This window comes from Acromyrmex echinatior, chromosome 4 (genome assembly GCF_024713525.1).
Source record: "Acromyrmex echinatior isolate Ae372 chromosome 4, ASM2471352v2, whole genome shotgun sequence".
NCBI lineage: Eukaryota > Metazoa > Arthropoda > Insecta > Hymenoptera > Formicidae > Acromyrmex > Acromyrmex echinatior.
The window spans coordinates 6,723,227-6,745,388 of NC_141855.1; the positions used below are offsets into that span (position 1 = coordinate 6,723,227).

Sequence of the window (22,162 nt, forward strand, 5' to 3'; positions counted from 1 at the left end):
AAAATGATGAGATTGCCTTAAGACATTTGTAAAAATGGATGATAAATATGCTTATCTCCCTGACAGTCAGTAATTGTCTTTATTTACAAATGGCACGTAACAAAAACGAATTGTTTCTTGTTTTTGACATCATGATCCGATATAGCTGTGGTAACTACTCAGGAGCCTTAAAATGAGATTAATATATTTGGGCGTTGAAGAGAGAGAAAAAGCGAAGGTGTTGAGTGCAAAAAGTGCAATGCGAACAAATCTGGATATTTTTTACGTTTTAGTATATCCACCATACTAAATCGATTATTTTAAATTTGTTAATTTTTACATCGAATTTGTATTCAGTGATATTAAAGTTTAAATAAATACACTTGAAAGCTATTTGATAAATCATCAGCGACTTATCATTCACAATTCACTTATCTTTTTTTTCTTCTCTCCTTTTTCACTATAGATTTCATATTTAATTATAAATATTTTATTAAACATAGTCGATACTAAAAAATGCTTTTGAAGATTGAAAGTCTTGACAACACAGTTAATTTTGATTCCAGTGAAACTGTTCCAGTATGTCGTATATCGTTGTTATTTATAATATGATACAATACGCAAAAATAGCTCTTTTGCAATTCCAATTACAAATTTCTCAAAATTATGACGTAATAGCAATTTAGAAAACAGATTTGTATTTAGCATCTAAAAACTATAAAGAAAATAATTAATCTTGTTTCTTTGTTCATCAAAATCATTTTTTACCGTTCAACGAAATCAATTATTACAGCAAAATTGCATTTTCAAAATATTACAAAATTTTAATAATTCAAAACATTCAAACTTATTTTAATTGTGATTGTTATAGCAATGAGTGATATATAAAAGATTAAATTAAAGAAATAAATAACAGATGTAAAAAAAATGTAACAGATGTAAAATATATCAAATTAAATTAAATTAATTAGTAAAAATATAGTATAGTTTAGATTTCTGTAAATAATGTGTTAGTGTACACAATTAGTATATACTTTTTAGTATGTGCATAAATATTATTATAGGATATATTTATAATATTTACCACTGGAAAAATTAGTGCAGCACTTATACACTAAGTGCAATTGAATACAAATAAATTTATATATTATATTTTTTCTGTTAATAAATAATTTAATTTTTTTAATTTTACATGTTCTTTGGCTGGTTCGTATATTACTGCCAGTTGTCAGTGCAGTATAGTATATATAAGAGGAACGATAGATTTTCAGTACTAGCAGTCAACTGGCAGTAATATACGAACCATACATGGCCTTTGTTGCCACGATAATCTTATAATCTTAAAAGAATTAAATTATTTATTAACATTGGAAAATATATTTAAAACCGATTTGCACTCAATTGTACCGATCTTACGCTAGTTTTCTCAGTGAAAAACGCTATTAGATTAGATCCGGATCTCAGCAAAAAAATATGTACAAAAATACATTAGAGAAATATAAAATATTAATGGCGAATTCGGATACACTAGTGCATAATAAAGCCATTGTACACTTATTTAATCTGTGTAAAAGTAAAATGCAAATATTTCAAATTATAAAATACAAATTTTACTTAACAGCACAATAAAATGTATTGAAGATTTAATCTATTTTTATATTAAGTATATATAAATTTTTATGTCGATTTGAATACAACTGCTTTAATGCGCACTGAGTACATTTAATTAATTAAATTTATTATAAGGCATTTACACCTTTTACTACAAGAAACAACGGGAGGAATAATTTAAAATCAGCATATTGAAAGAAAGTGTTCAAATATTATAAGGAAAGTTTATGAATATTATTGAGAATTCTAATAAATTTTATATAGGACAAAATATATTTGTTAGATAGTATATTATTATATAACATAACAAAAATTAGTTTTATCGTGAAATTTAATTCTCTTTCAGAAATTATTTCCATAGAACAAAAATTATTCTCCATAAATCCCAAATTCGTCCCAAAAATTTTTTATATTTGGTACTTTTATTTTTCTATTTAAGGATATTTTTATTTGTTCGTTTATAATAAACATTTATAATAAAATTTATTTAAATAACACAAAAATCTATCGAGATGTGTTATAATGTTTTAGTAAAACTTTTCGATTATATCTCGACAATGGCAAAACTTAATGGTTCTGTTAATTATATTTTACAATATAAATATTGCGCATGTGCAGTTGTGCATTTGCTGCAACACAATTTATGATACATTTATCGAAATTTGAAAAAAAATTTTTATAATTTTGGTAATGCCAAGAGTTTATAAGCTATTTTATGTTCTGTGCTATTTTATGATTTACCGAGATGGATATCTGCATATATTCGGATTTAAATAACCGAATAATAATTACTGTAATTTTTCGAATATCGGAGGATCAACAAAATCTTTATATTCATATTTGTAATACTGACATAACAGATATAACAAATTTAATATATCTGTGCTACAGTCAGTCTGATTAATTATGCATAGTTACTAAATACTATGCATATAATCAACAAAATTTACTATAAGTTTATATGTTAATTATTTTTTATAATTTTAATATGCATTTTTTAAATAGATACCATATATAAAAACGTTTTTGCAATGATTACTGTTTTGCATATGTAAAAGTCGTCTCCGTTTGGCAGACAAGACTATGTATGAAAAATACTTCTGTAAAAATGAATTTATTTTAAACATATTTATGCCAAATTTTTATTGTTGCTTTTAACAATATATACATAACATACCATTTTATTCTTCACATAAATTAAAAAAAAATGTTATAGTAAACCATAAAATTATAAAAATTATATATAACTGTAATTCTAGGACAGTTATATATCTAGTCATAATTTTAATATTGATTGTAATAAATTTCTTATATTTGTATTTCCAACAAACTGATTTTTTTACAGTATTGATCTGTTATGTATGTGAAAATTATTTACTCTCTGAAAATAAAGAGAGAATACTCATGTGCCATTTTCCACTTATGATATTTACTACTTATAATGAATATTTAATGCACAGAGTTTTCCTACAATATATACATGATACTTATATAGCAGTTTTTATCATTGCTTTCATCAAGAAGTTTATAATATACCATTTTATTGCATACATATATATATATATATATCTACATATATATATATATATATTAGGTGTTGGAATTAATTCGTAGCGTTTTACAAGTGATGGGAAGTACTTTCATTAATGTATTTTTTAATGCTCATGTGAAATAAATAACATTCTTTCATTAAAAACGCTACGAATTAATTCCAACACCTAATATATATATATATATATATATATATATATATATATAAAACGAATATATCTTTTATTTTACTTATTTACTGTAAGATATTCGTAATTTTATCTACAATATTGATCTGTCTGCTGTAATAAGATTCTTATATTTTATATCTGATAAACCGAATTTTTTCAATAAATGTTATTTGTACTGAATTTTTATTGCTTAAATGCAATATAATGTACAATATACCGTTTACATATGGTATCGATCTGTTTATATGGAATAATTTTTTATTGTTTGATACTTTTTAAAGCGAATTATACTATTATGTATGAATATTTAATGAAGAGTGCGATTGTTGCGAAATATTTTTTTCAAATTGTCATTTACGTGCGTATGCTATTGCATAATTAGAAAAACTTTCTGAGGAAAATTTCTACAACACAAAATATATTTATTTCTATTTCTTATTGTACTTATTTTATGTTGGTTATTATAATGATCACTATTCTTTTATTTTACAAGATTGATCAAAGAGTTCGTTCTTTTGTTTATTAGCATAGAAATAAAAAACGAGTGATTTTTTCGATCTCTCAATCTGTTATAATGTAATTATTTATAAGTATATGTTTTTATTTTACTAAAAGATAAATCCTTTTATAGCCTTTCTTCAGATACAAAGAAAAATGTTACGGAATCCACTACGAAAACCTTGGAATTGGCGAAAATACCAAATTTTACGATGGTCGATGATCTATTGTGTCCACCAGGTCGTCAGAACAGACCACCAAAAATAGCTATCATCCTCAGAGGACCACCCGGTAGTGGCAAGTCTTTTGTGGCTAAACTTATTAAGGTATATTTGTAGTAAATGCTTAAATATATATTATTATATAAATGATTATTTTGTATATTTTGTATAAAATATAAGTTAATATATTTTTATTTTGAATAAAATACATGTCATATGCTTCGAATACTTGGTCCAATTGCATTACATTCATATGTGTAAAACTTTACAGACATATTTAATATTTAATTATATTTTTTTACTGAGCAGGATAAAGAAGTCGAGCAAGGTGGTTCTCCACCGAGAATATTGAGTTTAGATGATTATTTTCTTGTCGAAAAGGAAATAGAGACTAAGGATGATAATGGAAAGAAAGTCATAGTTAAGGTACAATAATTATATTTGTAATATAAAACGAGCTTTGATTGACATTCACTTTTATTTAGAAATATTGTGATAGTAACTGTATTACATCAAGTTTGTACAATATCAATAATATTTAATATTTAAGAAAGTAGATATTTATTATTAAATAACAATATATCTTTATAGTTTATTATATATTGAAAAGTAAAATTGATTTATGTAAAATATTATATATTGAAAAGTAAAATTGATTTATGTAAAATATTACATAGTGAAAAGTAAAATTGATTTATGTAAAATACTTCATATTAGGTGTTGGAATTAATTCGTAGCGTTTTACAAGTGATGGGAAGTACTTTCATTAATGTATTTTTTAATGCTCATGTGAAATAAATAATATTCTTTCATTAAAAACGCTACGAATTAATTCCAACACCTAATAATTTTATAGATTCGAACCCATTATGAATATAATATAAAAAAAGAACAATTGTGTGTGAATGTTTATTTTCATTTTAATTCTAATTTATAATTTTTCGTAGGAAATGGTATATGAATATGAAGAGGCGATGGAACAGAGTTATATAACTTCTCTTGTTAAAGCTTTTAAGAAAAATATAACAGATGGATTCTTCAATTTTATCATATTAGACTGCATTAACGAGAAGATTTCGGATTACGAAGAGATGTGGAGTTTCGGCAAGACAAAAGGTTTTAAAGTAAGTTACTGATTTATATATTTAATTTAATTATATTATATATGGCTTTTTTCTAAGACTATTGTGGATATCCTTGTTGTAAATTTTTTTCGTTTTAGAATAAATTAATCATCACAAATAAATTTCATCATCACATAATTAATAATTAATTTTATTTTTCTATCGATAAATATTTTGAAGTTGCATGTATCAATAAAAACTTTTAATATTCATGACCATATAATTCTAGGAAGAATTGGTATAAAAATATCAACTTTTTAAAACATATATACATGCTATTAACATTAATTTTAGACTTTTATTACCTACAACATATATTACATTATTATTATTAAATTCGATACTAACTTGTTTTTATTAACATGATATTGTATGTACCAAGGTGTACGTATGCGAAATGGAGATGGATTTACAGATATGTTTGAAGAGAAACATTCACAACCGTACCGAGGATGAAATTAATCGGATTATAGATTACTTTGAACCAACACCCAGTTATCATCAGAAGCTAGATGTAAATTCGATGTTGCAAGAGCAAGCAATAGAAGAGGTAATTTTCTTTTACTTCTTACTATTCGTTTTTCTTATTAGGTGTTGGAATTAATTCGTAGCGTTTTACAAGTGATGGGAAGTACTTTCATTAATGTATTTTTTAATGCTCATGTGAAATAAATAACATTCTTTCATTAAAAACGCTACGAATTAATTCCAACACCTAATAAAAAGAGCGAATATTTATATATAAATAAAAAGATCCGTTATTAGCATCTAAATATTTTCATAAGTTTACAATTTATAATTTGAATTTTTCCATAATACATGAATTGATATACGATACTGCACGGAATGCTATTCTTTTAACATTGTGTGTGTGCGCGCGCGCGCGCGCGTGTGTGTGTGTGTGTGTACACATATATGGGAAATTATATTTGTAGTCACAAACATTTTTGTTTTAAAGGTGGACATGGAAGATAGTCAAGAGACGCAAGAAAAATCTGTTACGCAAACTGAAGATAGTCAAGATAGCCAGGAAGATACTCAGGATGTAATTGTAAGTAAATGAGCTTGAGGTTTCTAATTAGTCATGGCGGCCATGTTGGAATCATGACGTCAGAAGCGAAGAATGACATGTTAATTTATGCTGCAAGTCGTTTGTATTAAATAAAGACAACTTGGATAAATCTAAATGACGAGATTGCTTTAAAATACCTGTAAAAATGGGCAGAAACTGTTCCTTTCTCCCTTAATAGTCAGGAAATGGTCATAAAAGGCAGATAAAGTGAACCTAATTTCGGGCAGAAACGATTTGAACAGCTGTTGAAATGAAATATACGCTTTTATGTATAAAATTCCAGGATAACTATAGTTTCTGCCTATTTTGTAGGACTTTCATAAATACGAGACACGTTACATTTTCACAATTAAGCAAATAATAACGAAGTGGCTTGCAGCATAAATTTCATCGTCAAAACGTCATTTTTCCGCGCCCATAAGTTCAGCCATTTATCGTAGCGAGGCGCTGTAACACTCACACACACACACACACGCACATAACATGTGTTCGCTTTCGGCCGAGAACATATATACACGAACTCGTGCTTGTGTGTGTGTGGCTACCGATTTCGCCACATTTCGCCAGGCCACCGACTAATTTTGAATTGCATGCTGACTAGTCAGGGGCCTTAAGAAATGCTTGTCTTTTATACGTCATTCTATGATTTTATTGTATTTTTTATGCGTGTTTTTGTATTTTTAGGGTGTTAGTAAATGGGAGAGAATGGAAGCTGAAGATAAACTGGGTTAGCTAATTTATATAAATTTATACTAATAGATTACATATTCATGTATATATTCTCTGTGTATATTTTTTTATATTTAGTGTGAATCTGTAAGAACATCAAATTAAGGCTAATACTATTAAAGTCTATAAATGCTAATGTCCATACATAAAAGTGAATTTATGTGAGTCTATTGACTGAAGAGAGTCTGAATAAAAGCGTGAATTAGTTTTAATTGAAAAATATTAAAGATATAAACAATATTCAATTGGAAAGCATTAGAATACAATTGTGTTATCACATTTATCCTTGTTAACTCGCATTAATTTTGATTTATTATAATTTTCTTTAAACAAGCTAATTATTATTTATTTTAATTTTTTTTATAACGCAATAATGTAGATCGATTGGACGGTTTGGCAAAGAAGAAAAACGAAACAAAACCACAAACTATGGAAGATTTCTTACAAGTTCCCGATTATTACAATATGGAAGATACTTCTGGTAAAAAACGAGTATGTATCTGCGCAATATTAAATTATAATATCTCTTGACTCACATAACTTTTTTAATCAATTTGAAGAGACTTGGCGACTTATCTTAGCGAAGATATTAAGAAAATTTATTGTATTTTTCCAATTTTTAATATATTATTTGCAATAAAGTATAAATTACAATTTTGTTATGTATTTAAAATAAATTAAAGATTCATACGATTTTGTTATTTGTAAAATTTATATAAATAATTTTTTATGTTACAGTTCCTTATGATTGTAATGAAAAATAGGAAATTTAAATTTTTTAATAACTACAAAATCAAATAAAAGGTTTTACGTTTACTTTTTTTTGCAGGTACGTTGGGCAGATCTAGAAGAGCGTAAAGAGCAGGAAAAAATGCGAGCTGTTGGATTCGTTGTTGGACATACTAACTGGGATCGAATGATGGATCCTACGAAGGGTGGGAGCGCCTTAACACGCACGAAGTACATATGATTAAATTCATTTTAGAGCATGTCATCAGATAAGAATAAAATTAGAATTTATTATATATTTATTTTTTTTTAGTTTCTTTTTTATTTCTTTTCAGACTTTGATTTAATATCATTAACGAAATTTATATCTAAATTTATATTTATGTTATGCTCTAGTTTTATTGTTCTCCAAAGCATTATCAATTATATTTATACAAAATATAATAGAGATAATTATATATATAGTATATAGTAATAGTATCCATAATTATGAAAATATTCGTAATTATGATAATTATATTAGGTGTTGGAATTAATTCGTAGCGTTTTACAAGTGATGGGAAGTACTTTCATTAATGTATTTTTTAATGCTCATGTGAAATAAATAACATTCTTTCATTAAAAACGCTACGAATTAATTCCAACACCTAATACAATATATAGTGTAAAAATATATTTGTTTCCAATATATTACTTTTAACAAAAAGTAATAAAGGAAATTAGATAAAGCCATTTATTCAGACTTTCCTAATAATAAATTAAATTATGCACTTTATTTATATCATACATTATATTCTCATATTATACGAGAAATATATAACTATTATTTACCTGATAATTTTTATTTATTATAGGTTCTTCACGCTATCATAGAACGATCAACAGTTTAACGTGAGCATTAAAAAGTGCAGCATTCAAGTATTTGGTATACCTCATTATTTTATGTTTCCAGCACTGTGGTGTGTAAAAAAAATTTATTATTTTAATGACTAAATTGTTTACAACTATTTAGTTAAAATTTCAGATTATAGAATTATTATAAGAATATTAAAATAATTTAAAAAAATAATATTAGGTCATTTAAAAAGTATCCGCGTTTTTTGTTCAATTTTTGAATGAAAAAACCGCGGATACTTTTTAAATAACCCAATATTAACTTTTTAATGGATTGAGATAAAGTTATAAACTTTGTATATAAAATAATGTATTTGTATCGTAAAAATGAGATTTTGTACACACAAAGAAAGTGTACAAAGGATATATGTATGTATGTGTATTTAGGGTGTTTTATTTTAATTGATCACTTTAAAAATCTCTTAACAGTACATTTTAGAGAAAAATGTTTCTAACAAAAGTTTTATGACGGGATTATCAAGAGGCACATAAGAAAGTATCATTGACAGGCCTATCAAGATCAGGACAAGGTCATTTGAATTTTTTAAATAGAACTTCCCCATTTTTCATTACATATTCAAGTAGCTTACCTCTAGAGCTTTTCCAAACACTATAATAAAATTTTTTATTAAGTATCAAGATCATTGAAGGCCTTCTTATTTTTATTTTTTACAACCGGCTACTGCCAACCAAAAGTTGAAAAACGGAAAGAGTATGCGTTTCATCGAGGCGGATCGTTGTAAACGCATGTCTCCATAACTACAATATATATTCTTAATTAATTAGTTAATATTTATATATTAGCTAATATTAATTAGTTAATATTAACTAATATTAATTATTATCTTATTTGGGCTACAGATTTTTTATTCGTCAAAATGAATATGAAAGGAAGAACCTACAAGTTTTAATCTTGACAAATAAAACTAGAGTAACAGTCAAACTGAAGTTTGAAACTACAATATCAAAGAGGTTTTAGCTCAAATACTTTGGATAATGCTGGTGGTACTGTAACTTTCAAATTTTGTAATTCGAAAAGTACTTAATGAAAAAGAATTCTATAAATTCAATTCTTGAATTTTTGAAAAGCTCTCGAGATAAGCTAAGAGAATATTCTACGAGAATATGTAATGAAAAATGGGGAATTCCATTTAAAAAATTCAAAATGACCTTATCCTGATCTCGACAATATCATCCAAAGTCGCATCAATGGTACCTTCTTATGTTCTCCTGAAGGTTTAAAACTTTTGTGAAACATTTTTCCTTAAAATATATACTATTCAAGAGATATTTAAGGTAATCAATTAAAATGGGACACCTTGTGTGTGTGTGTGTGTGTGTGTGTGTGTGAGCGCGCGCGCGCGTGTGTGTATCCACATAAGGTGTCCCAGACTTACGGGAGCATCTCTTATGAGCAAGTTAGATAGAGTGAAAATTAAACGGAAAAATTCTCTATTTTACAATTTTACAATTTTAATAGTTAATAAGATATTTTAAAAAATCGCCAAATCACAGTTTACCGCTAAATACAAGCGCACGACGAAATAGAGCCATCGTCATAGGTTTGTTAACAGGATAGCTAAAAATCATATTTTAAATTAAATGTTTAAGACATACTTAATTGATGTTTTTAACATGTTTTGAACATATTTTTTTACAATACTGTTTAAAGCATGTATGCAGAATTAAAAATATATTTGAAAAAAAAACATTATCTCTTTAACTTTGCTAGGCACGCGAGAAATTGTTTACAACAAATGGCAACGCATGAATGGCGAAAGAAAATATTTCCCCATGTTGGGCAATCGTATCACGTTGCGCACTTGCATTTGACGATAAGCCAGATCGATACGCACGATTATTTGGTGATCTTTAAAAAAATATCTCATTAATTACACAGGTTCACAAAAAAAGTATCCTGTACTGAGGTTGAGACCCAGCTATCTTCTCTTTCTTATGTATTTTGAATCATGAATACGAATCTAACATAAAAAGAACCATTCAGGGCAAATTTTCAATTTAGAGTGAACAAGTCAAAAATGGGAAAAAATGGGTTATTTTTTCGCTCTAGATTGAAAATTTATAAGAATACGTAAGAATTTGCTCGGTCTCCAGCATAGGGTATTTTTTTTGTGGACCTGTGCGTCCAGGCTCACAAAAAAAGAAGTATTCTGTGCTGTGTATACAGGGTCCGGCAAAATGATCTCCCACATTTTAATCTTTAATAAAAACGCCATTGTAAATGCTATTTAGATTTTATTTTTATTAATTGAAAATTTATGCTATGCCATTTGTTTTTATTGAGTTTTGAAAATTACAGAGTCCAAGTGGCGACCATTTTTTTCGATACACATTCGAAGATTTCTAAAAGTTTCCATCACTCGAGCAATAATTTGAGGCGATATTCCTGTAATTTCTTGGCGTATTGCTGCTTTCAATTCGTCAATGGTTCGGGGGTGGTGTTGAAAAACCTTCGCTTTCAGGTAGCCCCAAAGGAAAAAGTCGCATGGAGCAAGATCGGGTGAACGTGCAGGCCACCCAACGTCTCCACGTAACGAGATTACGCGTCCTGGAAACATTTCCCTTAAAACGTCCATTGTCCTTCTTGCCGTATGAGCTCCATCCTGTTGAAACCACACATCCGAATGTTCAAGTTCTCTAAGTTTTGGTCACCCGATCTTGCCCCATGCGACTTTTTCCTTTAGGACTACCTGAAAGCGAAGGTTTTTCAACACCATCCCCGAACCATTGACGAATTGAAAGCAGCAATACGCCAAGAAATTACAGGAATATCGCCTCAAATTATTGCTCGAGTGATGGAAACTTTTAGAAATTATATATTATATAAATAGCTTTGAATGTGTATCGAAAAAAATGGTTGCCACTTGGACTCTGTAATTTTCAAAACTCAATAAAAACAAATGGCATAGCATAAATTTTCAGTTAATAAAAATAAAATCTAAATAGCATTTACAATGGCATTTTTATTAAAGATTAAAATGTGGGAGATCATTTTGCCGGACCCTGTACTATTCTCATGCTTTTTGAGTCGCTGAATACGAATTTGACATCAAAATAGGATCATCCAGAGCAAATTTTCAATCTAGAACAAAAAAATGACCCATTTTTCCCATTTTTGACCCATCTTTTCGCTCTAGATTAAAAATTTGCCCTGGATGGTCCTATTTTGATGTCAAATTCGTATTCAGTGATTTAAAATATATAAGAATAGCTGGGTTTCTACCCCAGTATAAGATACTTTTTTTTTGTGGGCCTATGTTATTATTGCAAAAATTGCAAAATGATAGAGAATTCAATTTAGTACATTATATCTGCTCATGAGAGGTGATCCCGTAAATCTGAGATACTCTATATATGCTAAAGAATACATATACACACACACACACACACACACACACACACACACACGCACGCACGCACGCATATACGCGCGCGTAATTGACATAGTAAGTACATATTCATTCTAATTGTAACATTTTCTCTTTAATGATTATACTTTTTGATTAATTTAGATTTTTGTATCAATTTCTAATTCGTTTAGAAATTGCAGTCTTATGATGATATAAACAAAGAAAATAGTAAATTAAACAATTAAAGTTTTAATTAAACTTAATTTTAATTTTTTAAATTTAAGTTTATATGACATAGAGTGTATAAGTTTATATTTGTTTTATTTTTTTTTTTCGCAGTCAGGAAAGTATAATCAAGTAAGAGGTTACATTAACTGAATTGCTAGAGAAAGAGAGAGAGAGAGAGAGAGAGAGAGAGAGAGAGAGAGAGAGAGAATCTGTAAAATTCTTTAATTTAATTTAAAAATTTACGTAAGTAAAAGATGATAACCTTTCATTACAATTTCACAACTTATAACTTCCAAAATGTATATGTAATAATTATTGTTGATATATCGACTAAAATAAATAATTAAAAAAACTTATTAATCTTATTTTTTAAATACAATTAAATTTTTTTTATTGCAATGTGCTTTAATTAGACAATAAGGTTTATTTATAAAAAATATCACGATAAGAGATACTTTGTATAATATTTATTAAAGTTTTGAAAGTGTAGAATAAATGTAGAATAATTGCACATAATACTAATGTATTTTAAAGAAATACGTGTCTTATCAGATTATCTATTGAAATTACATTTAAATGATTTTCTATAATCATTAATAGCGCACATAAAATACCTGTAATAATTACCCATAACTAAAGAAGATAAATGCTATATTTATCAGTATGAGAATTAAATTTATTTAGATTAAATAGATGAAAATAAAAATTATCCTGAATTACAAATATTTCAGATATATATATATATATCTGCCAGATCTAAAAGAAGAAATGCCGGAGAATAATGTATTTTAAAAAATATGTTTTCATTTTATTCTTTACGATTTTTTAATAAAAAGAATATATATACATATAAATCATATCAATTCTTTTTATAAAAAATCAAATGTCAATTAGCAATTAAAATACTGCATCATAAAGAATAAAACGGAAACATATTTTTTAAAATACATTATTCTCCGGCACTTTTATTAAATATTTTTCCTGATGACGCACAACTACCTTCCTGTGATATGCGATATATATTGAGTACTTCTCTTTCTGTTTTTAGATTTTCCGATGATATTATCCAACGTTATTTGGATTTCTGCATTCCGATATTCACTATTACCGAAAATCTATAGTATACGTTATATACATTACAGATTTTCAACACCAACAGTGAATAAGCGGAAAAGTGGCGATAATAATATTAAATAACATTACAATCCGAAGCGCCACTACGGTCTAAGTATTAAGATGTTGAACTAATATATATATTATTCAAACGAATGAATTAATTTCAGAAATAATAATTACGTGTCGATATGGTTGTTGACATTAACGCAATTAATTTGAAATGTAATAATCCCCCCAAAATTCCCCAAATTAATCTTAAAAAACTGTAATAAATCACGCGTAGACGAGATACAGATTATTAAAGCCATCTATTGGAAAAATAATGGATTTCTTTTTACTACACCTAATATTTTGTCGTAGGAAAACATGTGCTATATACGTGTGTGTGTGTGTGTGTGTGTGTGTGTGTGTGTGTGTGTGTGTGTGTGTGTGTGTGTGTACACAGAGTAAAGACAGATCCTTTGTAACATTAGTCTAATGCAAAAATATCGAAGTTATGACAAATGGGAAGATTAAAAATTACGGATGATAGGACTAGAATTTTACGCGCTCAGGGATGCAAGATGGTTAGTGTAAAAGTGCTGAATTTTATTATTAGTTCAAGAAAACACCTTTACACTGAGCGCGTGAAATTCTAGCCGTCATTCATATTTTTTAAACTCTTCTGATTTAAAAATGATTATAATTGATATTTTAGACTTTTCATCTTAAAATGTTACAAAGAATTTATTTATAAAATATTTATCGTCAGTTTTTGGATACTATATATATATATATATATATATATATATATATATATATATAAAACATATATAAATATTACCACGCTCCCAACCTCGCGCGCGCGCGCACACACACATTGCACATAAGATTTAACACTGATTTATTATGTAGGATACCATAAGTCTTATAACTATATAGACATAGATTAAAGTTCCCGATTCAAATATATTGTGTAATTTGTTTTGCATATATTTTATGCTACAATTATTTAAGCAAGGTCTTTCGATTGTGTTGAGAACTAATGAATGTTATTTTTTAAAACAATTAATTTTAACATTTCTCATCCTAATTTTATTTTGCTTGTAGCAATTCATCGAAATTTAGTTATTAATTTATTAATTTAAAAATTGTTGGTACTTCATCAGTAGAAATCTAAAAAGATTTTCAATATGCACAATGGTCTACTTAATCAAAGTTATTGTGCCTTCTCTATTTATAGAAAAAAAAAAGTATCAAGAAACTCATATACATTAATCCTTAATCCATAATATCAATTTGTAACAATGTTAAATCTTTGTTTTTTTTTAATTACAATATCCATCTTTTTTTAACGATAGATCTGTTCTTTATTCCTGCACTATCTGATTTGGTACATTCAATTGAAGCAACACAAACATATATTTGTTTCACTTCACTTATTGCACCGTGTGCATCAATTCAGATAATGCAAGATTAAGTTATTATTGTATATTTTAAAACGATTCGCTTTTAAAAAGTGAAAGAAATCACGCTATACGTTTATAAATAATTTGATTCAATATAATACATATATTTTATTATATATACAAAGGAATTTGTTACATAAAATTCTCATCCTCATACATGTAAGGTATGTGATAGCGAATTTTTTAAGATATTTTTCGATTAACCCTTAATCCGATTCTAGAATTTTTTCACTTAAATTTTTACGCCACATTGATTACTTTTTAATGTTGCACATGTATGTCTATCTGTTGTAACAATTTAACAATTTACGTTAACAAAATAGTACATTTAGCAATAATGCTTTTCAAAAATACCAATATTAAATGTATAGAACAATAATAAATGTTGTATAGAAAAATATATTTATATTATATACATGTATATATAAATTTCAAATTGAACTTTTATATCGCAAAATAAAATTTCTGCTGAATATTTTACTACATAATAAATAATATTTCTGTATGGAACATATATATATATATAAAATTATACAAGCGAATATTTTCTATAAGTCAATCATATGAAAAATGTTTATACAAAATGAAAATATATTTTATACAACAAATTTAATGATATACACACACACACACACACACACACACAAATATATATATATATATATATAATATTTTTGTATACTTTTATGACAACACATTTATAATAATTCCATAATTAAAATATAAAATTTAGCAAGAGTTTATATCCTAATTATGAAATTATTACTTAATAAATTTTATGTAAGCATTCAGTTACAACATTATGACTATTATTTAAGTATATTTTTTTTAACAAAAAATATAAACCAAGAATGTAATTGTAATTTTTCGGATTAAGGGTTAATACTTTTAATGCGAATTCTAGTTAGAAAATTTAATAAAAAAATATTAATTTTAAAAATTAATAATTCTAACATAAATACAATTTTACAAATATAAATAGTTTTTGAAGCGTCATCTTTTAATAAATTGAAAATCAGAATACGGATTTATAATTCTGTAATTAGAGATCATCAGATTGTTGAATATTTAAATAATTATACATTCTTAGATCTTTAAATTATACTCAACAATCCTATATACATTTTTATTTTATTTATATACATTAACATAAAGTCAATCTAACATTGAGCTGAAAAATTTATTTCACAAAACGTCGTTTTCTTGTAATATATTATAATATTATACTGAATATTAGAGAACTAATAAACATTCCTGATTAACATATAAACATTTTTTTCGGTTCTTATATAAATAAATGATTATCCTTTGTGTTTTCGACACTTTTTTTTACTTCATTTCGCATAATTATTAACACAAATTTAACATACTTATGGTCCATTCTGTATACAATCTACATATACATATACGCGCAGTTTACAGCGCGCGCGCGTGCGTGTGTGTGTTTAGTGTTGTATGTGGAATTTTATGAACAAAACCTGGATTTTTCCACTTCTAACAACTTCATTAAAGCTACAGATAACAATAATAAGAGATAAATAATCGTTATAATAGATGTGTGTGTACACGAACATCAATAATGAAATTAACGACAAGCGCAGTTAAAACGATCTGCGAGATGGTATACACATACATACATACATACATACATATATACATATATACATACATACATACATACATATGTGTGTGTGTGTGTGTGTGTGTGTGTGTATGTGTATGTATACTTATATACGTATATACACAGGTGTACATACACACAGTATGTGTTTTTTAATACATACACATGTATAAATAAACACATACATTGTTATATATACACACATATAACAATAATTCCTAATTCATGAATATTAAGTATTCGTCAAATCAGCGTGCTCTTTATACATGTACATACGAAAAATCGCGAAATTTCGCATCGCGACTATATGGCCTTCAATGTAGCTTATTGTCGAAGCTCGGTTCGCAATAACGGCGCAATAATAGCTACATTTTACGGATTAATGTATATTTTATTTCGTTTCGTATCTCAACGACGGGCAAACTCTAGAACTAATTGTAGATCCGTAAAAATTAAAGAATATTGTCTAATAAATATTGTGTGTAATGTATAAACCATATGAATTATTTTTTAGAGCAGAGTATCAGTAATTCACAATCAGAATAAATAATGTCATTCTATTTTGAAATGGAAGAAAATAGCCTGCTATTAATAATATAGACGAAAATGAATTAATTCTACTTGAAGGAATAAAAGAAGCAAAATTATTTTAAAAGTATTTTTTTTCTGTTCACATACACACACACATACAACACACGTTCTTTCTTTAAATACATTCTTTATCTAATGTAATTAGAAAAGTGAATGAACATGAAATTGAATGAATTTGCATGATCGAAATTTATTTAAGTTATACTTAATGTCAAATTTAATTTATGAGTTACCCGCCGCCGAGTTGTCTAGATATATTGGGTCATCTAAAAAATATCCGCGGTCAACACCATCTAGTGACAAAAAACCGCGGATACTTTTTAGATGACCCAATACATGCAAAATTAAGAGAATGATCATTGCATGCTAAGTGAAAGAGACGACAAAAAAGAATAATCTCAAGCGGCAGAGAAAACGCCAAAAAGTCTAGTCTTTCTTTTTTCGTCCCGATATATTTATAAGCAATAATATTACTGTGTAGGCAATCACAGATATATCTCTCGATATGCCAAGGTATGTTCTTAAGAGAACAATATTTTATAAATATAAACATATATATTTTTGTTTATCGCGTCTGGAACAAGTATTCAAAGCTTGAAATATTGCCTACAATATTTTGCAACTACACTGTCGACAATGATCGTTATAACAAGCTACCCATTTTGAAACGTAGCTTTAATTGTCTCATAATATTAGTATACCTATAGACTCACAAGACAATCGTTTTATGAATCTATAAGTCATTACTATTAATTATTTACTACCAATAATATTTGACAGTTATATCATTGAACGCATAATTGTTCTGAAATGTCATCATTATAATGTATTTTTAAGTCATATGTAAATCGATGTTACTTTATCAATTATTGCCACTAATAATCGGCAGATACACAGTTGGCAATAATTATCGTAAGCAGTTATTTTGTACAGTGTATTTTGATGCATTGTATTTTGTGAAATTTGTTTAAAAGGACAAAAATATTTAATTTGATTGCGTTCAAATTGTCCGTAAGATAACCATATAATTTTTATTTTATATATTTATTTTATTAATATAGTTTAGCATTTCTCAACTAATTCGTATATAAATTATCTATTATATTGTTTTACTTAATTATTATTTGTCTTGCCCAACTCATTATGTTATGTAATCCTACTTTCATTTTTAATAATTTGTTTTCTTTTCAGTGGCAATATAATAGAATAAATATTACAAGTCTAAATCTATTTTTAACGTGAAAAAATGTCAAATAATTCCAAATTAAATAATGCAAAATATTTCTACACACAATCAAATAGAATATTTTTTTCCTCTTATATAATGTAATCTCATATTGTATATTCTTCGCATACGAATTTACTAAAGAGAATGATACGCGGAGATACATTCATGACATATAACACAGTGTTTAGTACGTATATATAGAAAGAGAGTCACTAAATGGCAGTAGGGAATAAAACAAACTAATACACCGCTGTTTCTTCCCTCTTCAGGCACCGGCGAAGCCATACACTTCCAACACTCTAATCTCGAAATCACCACTAGCGCAGAGAGGTGGATTGTTAAAGGTCGAACATCGATCCGTTTTACCGAATCTTATATTTTCGTCCATCCAGATCGCCTGACCATCCCTGAAATGAAGTGATAAGAGCCATAAATTGTTTTAATATTTTCCAAGCTACAATAATACTACATAGTGCTACACTGAAAAATCGAATCTATAATTAATGTAAATTATTTGGTATAAAATATGTTATTACTTCGAAAGAGAGAACTGTCTGTTTCCATATTCTTTGCTCTTTGTGCGATTGCATTTTAAACAATTTATCAGCATTAATTTATGTCAAAACTTACCCGCCACCGATAGTTATCATCTTCGAATCAGCAGCCATAAATAGCTCGGCTGAATGATGTACTCTGGAGTCATTGTGCGATGAATCCATACCTACCCAAGGATACTTGGCTCGCTCAGGATACAAACTGAACAGGAATGTCTCACCAGTACCAAAGTATGCTTGTCTTTGACCTTTATCGTCTTTCAAATTACGTTCGCACCATCTAGTAGAACAATAGGCTCCAAATACCTGAAATCATCATAAAAATTACAAAATAAAGCTGCAAAATAAAATAAAAAGTATTAAAAAAACAAGTATTAAAAAAAAATCAATATCTTTTATCAGTCTTTCGAGATTATATATTTTGTAATAATTATTTTATATGATTTTTAACGAACTTAAAAGTTCTTAAAACAAAAAATAATTTACAACAAATACCATAAATCAATTTTTGAACTAAAATTTTAAATACAATAACAATTAATAAAATGCCTAATACTATATATTTTTGGTCAAAACATATTTTGTGTGTGTGTGTGTGTGTGTGTGTGTGTGTGTGTGTGTGTGTGTGTGTGTGTGTGTGTGTGTGTGTGTGTACATGCAAAATATTAAATATAAATATTGTTTGTTTATGCATAAAAGATATTTAGTGATTATACTTACCTCGTTATTACAGGTTTTTATCATCAGAAGGGTCGGTTCATGCTGCTCAACTCGCACATAGAACGTCGTCAAAGAGCATCCATGTTCTTCAGTCGTGTATAATAAGGTAGGCTGGTACATCGTGATCCTCATCGGTAGCCATGACCATAGGGTAAATAACTGGTAAGTAAACAAATCCAAATCATTAATTGGACGTAAAAGATGATTTTTATAATTGTGCAAACATTAGTTTCTAATGGCTCACTAATAATTTAAAAGGAGCAAACTAAATTACGATAAGACATGCGCGCTGATAAATTAAATTAAAATGATTATATCAATTATTTTATGGAAAATTACAGTAACTGATATGTTAATAAATATTTTTATATTTTCTTGATGATAAAAATTTATTTTTAACGCGTTTCTCTATAAGATACTCAGCGAAAAATAAAAAAATAACTGATATATTTTTTTAAGTTAAATATACCTACTTTTTCTGAAAGTTATCTTTTCTTGTCTTTCATCATTGTACTATTTTCTCCTATATTTACTGTATTTTTCCATATAAAGCAAAAGAATATCGAGATTTTTTTTGTTGACAATCCTTTGTGTTTTTTTAGATAATATTAATCATGAAAGATGTAATTGTGATACAAATATATGTATAATTTATAATTGAATATTTCTAAAATTATACGTTGCAAAAAGAACTCAACTGTTTTTACTAGAAGAACGTAATATTTGTAAATTATATTCTACCATCATAAAGTATTATTCTTTTAATTATTTACATTTATATACACACATATACGTATATTTTTATAAAAAAAATATAGAGCAAAAAATAGTTAGAACATTTCCTATTTATATTGTAATATCGCAAACATTTTCTTATAAAGAAACATCAATTCTAACAAAATGTGTTTCTATCTCGTTTACGTGAGATATCAACAAAAACACGAACAATACGCTGATATGCTGGCGAAAGTAAACATCTGTATCTCTTGCAAATCAGTGCATAATATCATTCGACATGCAACAGTCAGGATAGCATCAATCGGTTAGAGATAAAAATACAAATGAATGTTATCGAGACGTCAACATGGGTTCTTGTGCTAGCGATGAGATGTATTCTTTTCAATTGCACGTTCAGTACTTTTGTTTTCTAATTTTTCTCTTTCACTCTTTCTTCCTCCAATACAAGGAAACATTATAACAACAATTAATTTAAAAAACACATGTGTTTTATTTTCAATTGAATCCATTTCCATTTTGATCGGTACCTCAACTCATGGATTTCGAGATTCCTTAGTGCAAAGTAAACCTTCTTCGATCACTCATCCTATCTCAAAATAATTACAAGGGGATTACATAAATTTCTCCATACAATAATACAATAAAATATTTCGATCTTACTTTGAAACATTCTGTATATATACAAAATTTAGCAATTTGAAATCTAACGATTTTTTTTGTAGAGAAATGAAGATTTAAAGTAAAATAATACAGTAATAAAATAAAATAATAAAAAGAGGAATAATTTTTCAATACTAATATTTTCATATTTTATTTATTAAGTTTAATTTATAATAAGTTCTAAAAATAACATCCTGTAAATCAACATTTCTATATCTAACTACTCTCATTGTTCGCAATTTTTTTCGCAGTTCTTGAATTTGTTGCCATGTTATTTTTCAGTGGAAGAATATTTTAAGATTTTGCTTTAAACAGCTTTTACTAAGGTAATCTTACGACAGAAAATTCAAGAATTAAATAAAAGTTTATATAGTTTCTGAATAAAGTAATAAAAAAATTTTAATTAAAAACTCCTTATTAGACATGTAAAAATACTCATTTACAAAATGCTACTTTTAGAATTTAACATTAATTTAAATAAAAGATATAAATATTTTTTTATATTTTATTTATTACCTTCTTCTTGCTTCTTGCTTTTATGACAAGCCCGAAAAAATCGTCAAATTCTTTAGATTGCTTTACTTGCATATATTTTTATGCGATTGCATATACATCAACGATGACAATATAGACATGCCACAGAATAAACGACTACTTGACGAATCTTTTGAATCTTAACTCAATCGATGAAAGGACGGCCATGAGTACTTACATCAGGCATGTCTAGGATCTGGGAGCATATACTTTGTATGGGATAAACGCCCATTGATAGGGCGCGTGGTCCAGGACTGTGTGCGCCCTACACACCCGGTACCATTTAATCCATCATTCCAGTGAAGGCAGCACAACACAAGACAGCACAAACACGTCAGTTACATCGATGTACAGTGAAGAGCACTAATGGTACCAATGCGAACTTTGCATGTACCCACTGCACAAATGCTCCACAGAGATATTGGATACTTTTTTGTAACGTAAAGTTACACCAAAGAATATAGAATGTAAAAAACTAAATAAACTATACATTTATTAGATATAACCGCATAGAATTTCATGAATTTAATATTGATTATCCCGGAGCAATGTAAAATCCTTCGATTCTTCACTATAATCGCATCGCATTCGACATCAGAAGAAAAAAAATCGTGTAATATTTTTCTTGCACTACATACTACTGTGGGCAAAAAGTATCGATAATTTCAAATTTAAATTTCCCGGGGTTTCCGATAGGGACAACCGAATTTATTTTGAAGTTGGCAATTCTGTCAATGACAGCTGCGCCAAGGTACACGTCAAAATAGTCATTAGT

The 22,162-nt window shown here is 27.3% G+C and overlaps 2 protein-coding genes across 13 annotated transcripts in view; one reads left to right on the forward strand and one right to left on the reverse strand.

The window, feature by feature from the left end:
• The window catches only part of LOC105152493 (uncharacterized), a 48,032-nt gene extending 27,358 nt beyond the window's left edge, over nucleotides 1-20,674 (forward strand). For 2 of the 4 annotated variants that reach the window (XM_087405364.1, XM_087405361.1), the window contains 9 exons: nucleotides 3,943-4,135; nucleotides 4,340-4,456; nucleotides 4,978-5,154; nucleotides 5,537-5,704; nucleotides 6,113-6,205; nucleotides 6,911-6,953; nucleotides 7,335-7,447; nucleotides 7,785-7,915; nucleotides 8,539-12,475. In XM_087405364.1, the coding sequence (XP_087261490.1) occupies nucleotides 3,943-4,135; nucleotides 4,340-4,456; nucleotides 4,978-5,154; nucleotides 5,537-5,704; nucleotides 6,113-6,205; nucleotides 6,911-6,953; nucleotides 7,335-7,447; nucleotides 7,785-7,915; nucleotides 8,539-8,557 (1,054 nt within the window). In that variant the 3' untranslated portion in view covers nucleotides 8,558-12,475. Of the gene's footprint in view, nucleotides 1-3,942; nucleotides 4,136-4,339; nucleotides 4,457-4,977; nucleotides 5,155-5,536; nucleotides 5,705-6,112; nucleotides 6,206-6,910; nucleotides 6,954-7,334; nucleotides 7,448-7,784; nucleotides 7,916-8,538; nucleotides 12,476-13,225; nucleotides 13,617-19,468 lie in introns of those variants that run through there. The other 2 variants (XM_011066832.2, XM_087405363.1) reach the window with 2 other exon arrangements.
• Nucleotides 14,825-22,162, reverse strand: part of sky (GTPase-activating protein skywalker) — a 33,884-nt gene continuing 26,546 nt past the window's right edge. For 7 of the 9 annotated variants that reach the window (XM_011066833.2, XM_087405377.1, XM_087405376.1 and 4 more), the window contains 4 exons: nucleotides 21,566-21,652; nucleotides 19,456-19,614; nucleotides 18,812-19,041; nucleotides 14,825-18,588 (listed from right to left, as the gene is read on the reverse strand). In XM_011066833.2, the coding sequence (XP_011065135.1) occupies nucleotides 18,447-18,588; nucleotides 18,812-19,041; nucleotides 19,456-19,614; nucleotides 21,566-21,652 (618 nt within the window). In that variant the 3' untranslated portion in view covers nucleotides 14,825-18,446. The remainder of the gene's footprint in view (nucleotides 18,589-18,811; nucleotides 19,042-19,455; nucleotides 19,615-21,565; nucleotides 21,653-22,162) is intronic. The other 2 variants (XM_087405380.1, XM_087405379.1) reach the window with 1 other exon arrangement.